This window comes from Schistocerca serialis, chromosome 5, assembly GCF_023864345.2.
Source record: "Schistocerca serialis cubense isolate TAMUIC-IGC-003099 chromosome 5, iqSchSeri2.2, whole genome shotgun sequence".
NCBI lineage: Eukaryota > Metazoa > Arthropoda > Insecta > Orthoptera > Acrididae > Schistocerca > Schistocerca serialis.
In genome coordinates this window covers 655584216-655596502 of record NC_064642.1, presented here as the reverse complement: position 1 = coordinate 655596502, position 12287 = coordinate 655584216, and the positions used below count along the sequence as shown (strand labels likewise).

Genomic DNA, 12287 nt, shown 5'->3' with positions numbered 1-12287 from the left:
CTACGGTCCCGCACACCGTTAGGCCGTCTTCCGCTCACGCCCCAACATCGTGCAGCCCGCCTCCAGTGGTGTCGCGACAGGCGTGAATGGAGGGACGAATGGAGACGTGTCGTCTTCAGCGATGAGAGTCGCTGTTGCCTTGGTGCCAATGATGGTCGTATGCGTGTTTGGCGCCGTGCAGGTGAGCGCCACAATCAGGACTGCATACGACCGAGGCACACAGGGCCAACACCCGGCATCATGGTGTGGGGAGCGATCTCCTACACTGGCCGTACACCACTGGTGATCGTCGAGGGGACACTGAATAGTGCACGGTACATCCAAACCGTCATCGAACCCATCGTTCTACCATTCCTAGACCGGCAAGGGAACTTGCTGTTCCAACAGGACAATGCACGTCCGCATGTATCCCGTGCCACCCAACGTGCTCTAGAAGGTGTAAGTCAACTACCCTGGCCAGCAAGATCTCCGGATCTGTCCCCCATTGAGCATGTTTGGGACTGGATGAAGCGTCGTCTCACGCGGTCTGCACGTCCAGCACGAACGCTGGTCCAACTGAGGCGCCAGGTGGAAATGGCATGGCAAGCCGTTCCACAGGACTACATCCAGCATCTCTACGATCGTCTCCATGGGAGAAACTGTACTGAAACCTGAATAATAAACTGTGTAAAGAAACACAGCAGGCTAGGAGGCTAGGGAAAAATGGCTAAAAGAGGAGTGCAACTTAGTTGAGGTACTGGAGAGAAATGGAAAATAATACACTCCTTCGTCCCTCCATTCACGCCTGTCGCGACACCACTGGAGGCGGGCTGCACGATGTTGGGGCGTGAGCGGAAGACGGCCTAACGGTGTGCGGGACCGTAGCCCAGCTTCATGGAGACGGTTGCGAATGGTCCTCGCCGATACCCCAGGAGCAACAGTGTCCCTAACCTTTCTATTACAATTTAATACGTCAATATGGCAATACTTATAATAACATTGCATATGTTTTTCACCCATTTTTTAGATCCTGAAAATTATTTACATACTACATTATACTCATATTTACGTTTTTCTCTCAGTATTCATGTCCTCAAGTTATTTACATATCACAATATGTTCAATTACTTACAGTACCTCTATCACAGTAAAAGTACAATTTTTCATTCATACTCTTCTACGTTATAATATTCTTTTTCCATTAAATAATCCTTTAAAAGTTTTTGGAATGTCTTTTTGCTCAGACTGTCCAGCAAACGTTTTGGAAGGCACTTTATGAGTTTGATACCTGAGTACTGAGGAACGTTTTCAGCAACTCTCAGTCAGTGTTGCATACTTCTCAGCTGGCCTGTATTTCTTGTTTTATATGTATGAACGTCTGTATTTCTTTCTAGTACTGCATTTCCTTTTATTAATGATATTATTGTTTTGTAAATGCATAAAGAAACATGTAATAATGTCTTTCATAATTTTTGTTTTGGTTTTGATTCTTTACCCATATCTATGTTATAGTCTCCACATGTTATAACATCTTTCATTTCAATCTTCAGTAATAATTTTTCTAGTTTTTTACAGAAATGTTGTAATATTACCACTTGGGGACTTGTATACACAAATAATTCTGAGCTGGGTCATTCCATGTTAACGAGACTTTGTGACAAAAAAATTAAAATGACAATATTTCAAATATAATCTTAAAAATGCCTAGTTAAAAGTACATTTGTTCATTGCAAAATAATCATGACTATGAAAAAATTAAATTTTTACCTTCACTAAGTGTTTAAAGCGCACTACTCTATGGCACCACGGAGAGGTATGGCTCTGAGCACTATGGGACTCAACTGCTGTGGTCACAAGTCCCCTAGAACTCAGAACCACTTAAACCTAACTAACCTAAGGACATCACATACATCCATGCCCGAGGCAGGATTCGAACCTGCGACCGTAGCGACGGAGAGGTATGTTTTATGCTATTTCCAGATGAATATTAGTTGTGTTATCTGTGGCTGATTGTTCTATTGTTGCAAAGAATATTGAAGTCAACATTGTTATAGCTCACAATAATTCGTTTTGTTGAGCTAAGCTAATTGCATTTCTTTATTTTGTTAGTTTTATAATATATGTGCAGCTTGTAACACCCGTAACAAAAAAGATACAAAAGTTTAGTTTGTAATCTAGTAAATTTGTTCTGTACAATACCTTTCTGTAAAAGTGAGGTTATGCACATGTTTCACAATATCATACCATTACATGGCATTTTGAAGGCTTATTTAACACTCTTAGAGCTGTTACGGGTGTTACTAATTTTTGTATCGGGTGTTACTTAACACATGCATAACACCCGTAACTTGAATTGGAAGGTTTAATGCCACCTTCATCTTTAGTAGGCCTAGGCCCTACATTTAAATTATAACCAAAGGGTATTATTATGAATGGAAAAAGTTTTTTAACTATGTTTATTACATATGACAACATTTTTAAGCTTGAAAACAAAAATTTTTATTCCTCTGCATACACTTGTTTAAGCACTGCACCTACATTATAAAAGTTAATTGGGGCATTAACCTGAATCAACTGATGTTCTCCTAAAAAGTTAATTAAGCCCAAAATTCTTTAGATTACATATAGTTTATGTTTTCCATTCTAACTTTCCCAAGGACAACAATATTGCTAACCTCAGTTTTAAATTTTATATAGGCCCAGTAAACTGCTTATTGAGGCAAATTCTAGTCATTCATAAGAGCCTACAATTTCATAAGCATACTTGAGTCTTTGAGCAAAGCTGTTCCAAGCAATCACAAGGAATTATTGAACGAATTAAGTTGTAATTCACAGAACGAAGACTGTTTTTGGGTCATGCCAGGAATGTCAAATTAAATTGAGCACATTTATCCCAGAAGGCTTTGACGTAACTAAAAAGATTGTCTGGCAGCAGTGGGAAAATGATGCGAAACATCGTCCTTGTCTTAGTGAACATTCAGGGAGCTGCAATGATGTCTGGTTGACAAATTGCCGCAGTTTAAAAAACATTGCTATGTGAAGATAAAGCAGAGTGATTTCATCAAAGGAAAGAAAAACAGCCTTGACGCTGAAGAATGTGTTCTTCAAATGGACTTTGCAGAGAATTATGCTCTAATTTCACAAGATGAGGTACAGAGTGCACACTGGGCACATTCACAAGTAACTATTTGCACTTTCTGCATTTAGTTTGCAAACCATGAAGTCAGGTCCTATGCAGTCATCAGTAATGACCTTTCACACACAAAATATTTTGTGTGGACTTTTCTTAAAACAGTTATAACGGACATTAAAAAAGAGTTTCCTAAAGTTAAGAGTTTTTATATTTTCTGACAACTGTGCTGGGCAGTTCAAAAATAAATATACTGTGTCCAATCTATGTTATTTTGAGACAGACTTCGGATTGACAGTTGAGTGGAATTTTGTTGCCAGTTCACATGGTAAAGGAGCCATAGATGGCATTGGAGGTGCACTGAAGAGGAGCGTGTGGACAGCTGTTAGATCTAGGAAAGTTATTATTAACAACGCAATTGACTTATGACTACACTCTGATGAGCTTTTCTAAAATTAAGGTACTATGGGTTGATAAGATAACAGTGGAGCATAACATTCCTGTTGTTGTTGTGGTCTTCAGTCCTGAGACTGGTTTGATGCAGCTCTCCATGCTACCCTATCCTGTGCAAGCTTCTTCATCTCCCAGTACTTACTGCAACCCACATCCTTCTGAATCTGCTTAGTGTATTCATCTGTTGGTCTCCCTCTACGATTTTTACCCTCCACGCTGCCCTCCAAACATTCCTATTTTGGATGAAAGGTGGAAAAATTTACAAGCAATTCCTCAAATCCCGGGCTGCCATCACTTTCGGCCTTGTAACACAACTGATTTGCTGGTTTCAAAAACAGCAGAGTCATTAATGACAAGGGTGTCAGTATTTAGCACTGAGGAGGCCAAAGTTAAAACATTACATGCAAAAGATGCATAAACTTCTATGAAGTGTGCAGTTCTGATGATTCTGATCAGGAGACTGTTTCACTATCTGAATCACAAGACAATATTGGAAGTGCTTGTGAGTTAAACCTAACTAATAAAATTGAAAAGTCTGATTTAAAATTTGGGTTATTTATCTTGGTTGACATTCCAAGTGACAAAAAGAAGCCAACCCTATCCAAAACTCAATACCGTTACTTGGGAATCTGCCAGAGTGAGGTTGATGAAGAGGAGGATGTGAAAATAATGTTTCTGAAGTCAGTAGGAAAAGGTAAAACACATTTTAAACTAGATGAAACTGATGTTTGTTTTTTGAGATTCAGTCAAGTACTATCTAAGGTAACAACACCAGAAATCAAACAACAAGGTAACCATTTGTACTAAGAGTTCAATTTTGAGTTGGATGTTGCGGAAAAAGATTATTAAATGAAGTTTTTAAATCAATCAATAATAAGAAAACATTTTTGTCATAAATTTATTAGGCCTACAAAATGAGGTAAATGTTAAGTAAGTAACGATATCTTGGCCTAGTTGTACTATAAAATTGTAACAAAATTTTTGTTAATAAATAGCTTTATCCTTCAAATATGTTTCCTTAAGTACATACTTTTATTCCAAATAAACTACAATACTTCTTTTCTTTTTATGCAATTGTAAGAGGTAAATTTATTCCTTCAAGAATCAAATCTGATGCATCTATGTAACACCCGTAACAGCAAAATATATACACACACTAAGTTATGATGTCCAAAAAAAGAAAAATTTATATTTCAAAATAAAATTTGGGGCAATACCTCTTAACAGGTGTTTTACAAGAATAAAAGCTTCATCAAGTTTGCAGAAATTAGAGAATTCCCTAACTCATAACAGGGGCCAGGTCTGCTTTTGGTAACACCCGTAACACTACTTTTTTGATTAATAACCAGAACAATAAAACAATTCCAGTATCAACATTTCTAAGATGAAATATAATGTAATCCTTAAAAGTTTTCAATATTAAATTCAATAAATATTTTTCCTTAGATTATTTTTCCTGATTTTAAGGTGTGTACATGTAACACCCGTAACTGTGGAATTGCCCAGCTCTTCACTCACTACGCCAGTAATTTCAAAATCTTTTTCAATGCAAGCTGGAAGAATTAAACATTTACAGTATTCAGTATCCTGTAGACTTCCAATTTTCTTCTTGTACATAGCAACACTTCCACCTTTATGTTTTGATCTACAGAAATAATTAATCAAATCATAGTCTCTTTTTAATAGGCTGCTAAGTTCTGCTTCATTTAGCCCACGCTCACTGATGCGTTATATATCCAGTTGTGTTTCATTCAGAATCACTTCCACTGCAAGTTTTTTGTTGCCTAAGTACTGAATATTTTGGTACAAGATTTTAATGTTCTTTTTTTCTCTTTGTGAATCCTGAGTTTCTGAATATCTGTTGCAATTGGAATTTGGTATGTAACAATGCTGTATTCGTATCTCATCCTACTTCTCATTCGTTGGCTGTGGATAAAGTCTTTTGCTAAATAGTGGGGAACTGCTCATATTCTCTGCGAAGTCTGCATTGGTTTTGTTTCTATTTTTTCAACTTTTGAAGTTGTTAGTTGTATGCTTTGATGTATTTCACAATCTTTTTGTGGTGCTGTGTGTGATGGTTCCTTTATTACATTTAATCCACAATCAGTAGTTTCTATTGACACATTGCGATCTTCCTGCTTCCCCCCTCCTCCATCTTCCTGGTTTTTTGATTCTATAGAAGATTGTTCTACTTCTGTCATGATGGTTACTGCTAAGTTATGAGGGGGTATCAATATAAATGGGAATTTTGTTCCTGAACATCAACAGTTGGTAGGACTGGCCCCATACCTCTGCTATGCTTAGGCGGAACAGTTAGAAGTGAGGAGAGTGTACTGTTTGACATTTCCCACCATTTCGTCAGTAACACTCAATGTCTGAGCAACAGGTGCACCCCTCCACTGCGCAAAGCACAATTATCAAATTTCTTGTTCATGAAGGAGTTACAGCAACAGACATTTGCCAAAGATTGACAGCACAGTTCGGTGATAAAACATTATCAAGGACGCATGTGTTTAACTGGCATAAAAGTTCAAGGAAGGACAAGAACGAGTGGAAAATCAGATGCACGATCACCAGCATTACAAACAAAACATTCCTGTGGTTAAAGACATTAATGATGACAATCAAGGGGCGAGAGTATCGGAAATTGCACAAAAAGTCGGAATCTGTTATGGGAGCTGTCAAGCAATCATCACAAATCATCCATAAAGAGTTTTCCAGATGGGTCCCTAAACTTTTGACCAAAAATCTGAAGTTGAGACGTTTGGAGGTCTGTCACAGGCTTACAGCAAGGCTTGCAGAAGAAGGTGATGCATTCTTGAGTTGGATTGTCACTTGCAGCAAAACATGGGTTCACCACTACATTCCAGAATCCAAACAAGCCAATAGGGAGTGTAGGAGGAAAGGGGAGGCAGCACCAGTGAAAGTCAAGACTCGACTGTCAGCTGGCAAGGTGCTTTCAACCATTTTTCTCTATCAGTGAAGTATTTTGCTGATCGATTTTATTGTATGAGCGACGCACAATCAATGCTGTTTAGTACTGCGAACTGTTGAACAGGGCGAGAAATGCATGAGGGCATCAAAAAGCTGCCCGTGCGGGACAAACGCATTTCCAAAGTGGGAGACTATGCGGAAAAATAAATTATAATTGCCTTGAGTTTTTCAATAAATTAATTTAAATAAAAATTAAAATCCCATTTATATTTGATCCTCCCTCATATTCCCCATGACTATGGTCTGCTTTTTGGTTGTTATTGCATATTTTAATTCTCTGCACAGTCTCTTTCTTCTTCCTTTGTTTATACACAATCCTTGCCATGTGAAATCTTGTGTTCTTAGGAATCTGTTTACATTAAGTACTGTGGCACGATTGTATTGTTCACCTGCTTTTACAATGCACTTGTTCAGCTGATATATGACAATTTGTCTGTACCCTGTCTTGCTGGTATGGAATTGTACACGGTATCACCCTTGTGTGCAACATATTCCTGATTAACTCTTCTACAGCATTTCTGAAATTATAGGTTTTCTTTACTGTCATCTGATCCAGTGGAGACTATCAGTGTGCCTTCTTTTCCTAGGTATTTTATTTTGCTATGAATGTCTCTAGTAGCTTTGTTAAATAATGCACCTGGTTTAACAAATGACGTTAGAGAGAGCATTTCTTGTGATAATTCATTTAACAGGCTTGCACACTTTCTGCTGTTTTCATTAGTTAACATAAGAACTTCAGTTTCTGGCATAGCTGTATTACATTGATTCCCCAATAAATTTAAATAAAAAAGCATCAATGAAAGTGAGAAGAGGAAGCATGAACTGGATAGAACAAGGAAAAGGAGTAAGATAAGGCTGGTGTCTGCCTCCAACTCCTTTCGGTCTATACTTTAAATTATGACTGCCCATTGCCCATCAGATAACAAAGGGGTAAAAATTGGTGAAAGAAGAATATGGTGTCTGAGGTTTGCAAACAACATGGTCCTCCCAGTAACTGGTGAAAAAGAATTACAGGACATAGTGGTTACCACAGAAGCCAAAGGAAAGAGTTATAGAATTAAAATCAATACAAAGAAAGTAATGGCACTAGAAGGAAATAAAAAGGTAAAGATAATGATGAATGAAGAAGTATTAGAACATGTGAAAAGCTTTAAATGCCTCAGAAGTCAGGTTGAAATGGACTGGAAGAGAAGTAAAGGAAATAAAGCTAGAAAACCAACTGTAAAAGAGGTGTTTTATACGAAAAGGAAAATTTTCCGCAACAACATTGATACAGACTTATTAAAGAGGCTAATAAAATGTTTTATATTGTGTGTGCTCCTGTGTGGTACTGAAACGTGGGCACTGAGGAAGAAAGACACAGCACGGCAGGAGGCTTTTGAAATGTGGGCATGGTGGATGATGGAAAGAATAAGTTGGACAGATAAGAGTGAAACATGGGGAGGTACTAAGAAGAGTGAGCAAGCAAAGACCAATACTGGATGTAATACAGAGAAGAAAATGAAACTGTGTTGTTGTTGTTGTTGTTGTGGTCTTCAGTCCTGAGACTGGTTTGATGCAGCTCTCCATGCTACTCTATCCTGTGCAAGCTTCTTCATCTCCCAGTACCTACTGCAACCTACATCCTTCTGAATCTGCTTAGTGTATTCATCTCTTGGTCTCCCTCTATGATTTTTACCCTCCACGCTGCCCTCCAATGCTAAATTTGTGATCCCTTGATGCCTCAAAACATGTCCTACCAACCGATCCCTTCTTCTAGTCAAGTTGTGCCACAAACTTCTCTTCTCCCCAATCCTATTCAATACCTCCTCACTAGTTACGTGATCTACCCACCTTATCTTCAGCATTCTTCTGGAGCACCACATTTCGAAAGCTTCTATTCTCTTCTTGTCCAAACTATTTATCGTCCATGTTTCACTTCCATACATGGCTACACTCCATACAAATACTTTCAGAAACGACTTCCTGACACTTAAATCTATACTCGATATTAACAAATTTCTCTTCTTCAGAAACGATTTCCTTGCCATTGCCAGTCTACATTTTATATCCTCTCTACTTCGACCATCATCAGTTATGAAACTGTATTAGTCAGAATTAAGAAAGAGGGAGGAGGCTTATGAAAACAGTTTTAGAAGGGTACATGGAAGAAAAGAGGAGACAAGGGTAGAACAGAGTCCTGATCCTGGTGATGAGATCCTGGATAGCAGCTCTCACAGCAAGGAAGCAATAGGTCACAGGAAATCAAGATGCAAAGGACTCGTTAATATTACAGAAAACCAATGATGATATTACATGACCACTACGCAACTGATGACCCTGCCATTTAGTACCTTTACTTACTTTTGAATGCATTACGGGAACAGCAGTGATCAATGTCTTATAAATAATTACTATTAAAAACAGTCTTGATCACGATTTATTTAACAAGGTGACTGGTTTCGACCACTACTGTGGTCATCTTCAGACCATTGAGTAGGAACCTCTTTCTGTTGGATTCTCCAACAGAAAGAGGTTGGATTCTCCAACAGAAAGAGGTTCCTACTCAATGGTCTGAAGATGACCACAGTAGTGGTCGAAACCGGTCACCTTGTTAAATAAATCGTGATCAAGACTGTTTTTAATACTAATTATTAGTACCTTTACTCCCCAAACCAACCAACCAAAGGACCATTTACATGGGACCACTGGGCTAAACTAAAAAAGGCAGAAGGAAACACACACTCAAACTAGCAAAACAAGCAAACACATCATTAGCAAGTCCAGTTACACATTCCGCATGTCCTATGGAATATGATACTACATATAAAATGTAATGCATTCTATTGCAAAACGCTGTTTATTTACAGGTATCCACATATACACACAGTGTGAATCATATTATACTCCTAGATAAATTGAAGTTTTATGGTGTTGATGGTATAGCCAACCAATGGATCATGTCATATCTAACCAAAAGAATGCAGAAAATCGTACCTAGTAGTAATTCAACCAACAGAATCCAGGGACATAATTCTGACTGGAGATAAATCACACACAGGTTTATCTGAGGCTCAATCTTAGGCCCACTACTGTTTCTCATACACGCCTATGTAAAAGATCTACCATCTAATGCAAAACAAACAGAATTAGTTCTTTTTGCAGGTGACACCAGTATTGTAACCACTCCCAGTATACGTACAGAAATGGAAGAAATGGTGAACAATGTTCTCAAAAGTAACATTGACTGGTTTTGTGCAAATGGTCTCACCCTGAAGTCAAAAAGACACATCACATCCACTTATGCTCCTCTAGGGGTACTGTATCAGTGATGAGTGTAACACATAGTGATGAAATAATACACAAGGTGGAAACTTCAAAATTCTTGTGTGTCCATATTGATGAGAATTTAAATTGGAAAAAGCACATTTTGGAAATCCAAAAACAACTTAGTTCAGCAACATTTGTGTCTTAGAATCTTAACACATTGGGGGGGGGGGGGGGGGGAGGGGGGGAGAGGGGAGTGAGAGGAAGGGAGAGAAATCAGTACGTTGACATATTTTGCTTATTTTCATTCAGTAATGTCATATGGAATAATGTTCTGGGGTAATTCATCTTTAAGAAAGAGGGTCTTCATGCCCAAAAAAGTGCTGAAAGAATAACGTGTGGTGCTCACCCGTGATCATCTTGTAGAAATCTGTTTAAGGAGTTGGGCATTCTTGCTATTGCTTCACAGTATATTTATTCCCTAATGAAGTTTGTAAATAAACCACTACAGTTCAAAAGGAACAATGAGGTACATAATTACAATACCAGAAGAAAAAATGACACTCTTTACTCAACATTAAGGCTGTCTTCAGCACAGAAAGGGGTGCAGAAAGCTGCAACAAAAATTTCTGACCACTTACCTAGTGATACAAAATGTCTAACAGACAGCAAAGTAAAATTTTAAAATAAATTTAAAAACTTTCTCCTGGCCAACTCTTCCTATTCCATAGAAAATTGCTCTGTTTGTAATGTGTTAAAGGTGATGGGTAGGAATTGCTAACTCAATCCGTATATCTTGTTTTCATTTCGGGAAAAATAATTATATGGTGATGTTTAGAGTACAAATAGATGTAGAAATTAATTTGCAATATGAATGTAAAAAAGAGTCGTTCCACGTCATGACGAATTAACGTGCAAAATGATCCATGGAACATGAAAGTAACTAACTTATTAACTATGTAGCTAAACTACCAACGGATGTACTGCTCATGTCGGTTCAAGAAATAATTAAATCAACACATTTTAAACGGCAATTTAAGCACATGTGATACGTACAACACACTACAAAATCAAATGTTATTTGGGTAACATACAATACTGGTTTGCAAAAATACAGCCTCAGTGAAATGTGAATACTACTAATTTTCTTTCACCCAGGGGAGCTCTGGAGGAATACTCATTCAGTTATTCTAAGGCAAACTGGAACTCTACATACGTAATGAAAATGTAACTGCAGTTACTGTCCCGTCATGCGGTAATGAGTGTAGTATGAATAGTGTACTATGTTGAAAGATAATGAACATCCTTTTGGTGTTATGCTAACATAACTATTATCATTGTAAAATTTTCTGGGAATAATTAAATATTAGATCGTATAATTTCACTTGGGATTGCCCTGTCGCATATACTACCATATAATAGCGGTAATATAAAATTCATTTCCATGCATTACCGCCTTGAGCACAAGAAACTTGTTAAAACTCCTGTCATAATATTGACTGTCGAGAATTGTTCCATTTACAAGCTTGTTTTGCTTACCGTCGGCGTCGTTCACTAGCTGACAAAAGAGAAACAATAACATAACTTTTCTGTGCCCCACCCAGCAAATAGTGTACGACCCGCTCCACATTGTCCCAAGTGTCACTCAATTTGTTTACATCTCGCTTGCGACGCTTGGTGTTAGGTTTCAGCGTCGTCTGTCATACGAGTTTGTCAAGCACTGTGAACTTCAGTAGCAAGTAAACTTTCGTAATTCCTTGCAAGTTCTTTGACGTTCGATCAGCTTCTAGTAAATCGACTTCCGCAAGTTTCCACAACTTCCAAATGTAGTTAGCGCAAGGTTAGATTAGATTAGTACTTGTTCCATAGATCATGAATACGACACTTCGTAATGATGTGGAACGTGTCACGTTAATAAAAGGTGTCTATACAAGATATTACATTAGACAAAATATACATGACACTCCTTAATTTTTTTTGTGGAGGTTGGGAAATTACCCACTTACTATATCCAAAAATTCATCTAATGAGCAGAAGGAGTTGCTATTAAGAAATTCTTTTAATTTCCTTTTAAATGCTATATGGCTATTTGTCAGACTTTTGAAGCTATTAGTTAAGTGACCAAAGACTTTTGTGGCAGCATAATTTACCCTCTTCTGAGCCAAAGTTAGATTTAACCTTGAGTAGTGAAGATCATCCTTTCTCCTAGCGTTGTAGCCATATACACTGCTATTACTTTTGAATTCGTTCGGATTGTTAATAACAAATTTCATAAGTGAATATATATATATATATTGTGAGGCTACAGTGAAGATTTATAGCTCTTTAAATAAGTGTCTACAGGATGATCTCGGATGAGCTGCAGCAATTATTCTGATTACACGCTTTTGTGCAATGAACACTCTTTTACTCAATGATGAGTTACCCCAGAACATGATGCCATACGAAAGAAGAGAATGAAAATAGGCGTGGTAAGCTAATTTAC

The 12287-nt window shown here is 37.8% G+C and overlaps 1 protein-coding gene across 1 annotated transcript in view; it reads right to left on the bottom strand.

Annotated features, from left to right (window-relative positions):
* The window catches only part of LOC126481470 (ADAM 17-like protease), a 147681-nt gene extending 136172 nt beyond the window's left edge, over positions 1 to 11509 (bottom strand). The window contains exon 1 of the mRNA XM_050105247.1: positions 11342 to 11509. Coding sequence (XP_049961204.1) covers positions 11342 to 11432 — 91 coding nt within the window. The 5' untranslated portion in view covers positions 11433 to 11509. The remainder of the gene's footprint in view (positions 1 to 11341) is intronic.
* Between the last annotated feature and the right edge of the window lie 778 nt (positions 11510 to 12287).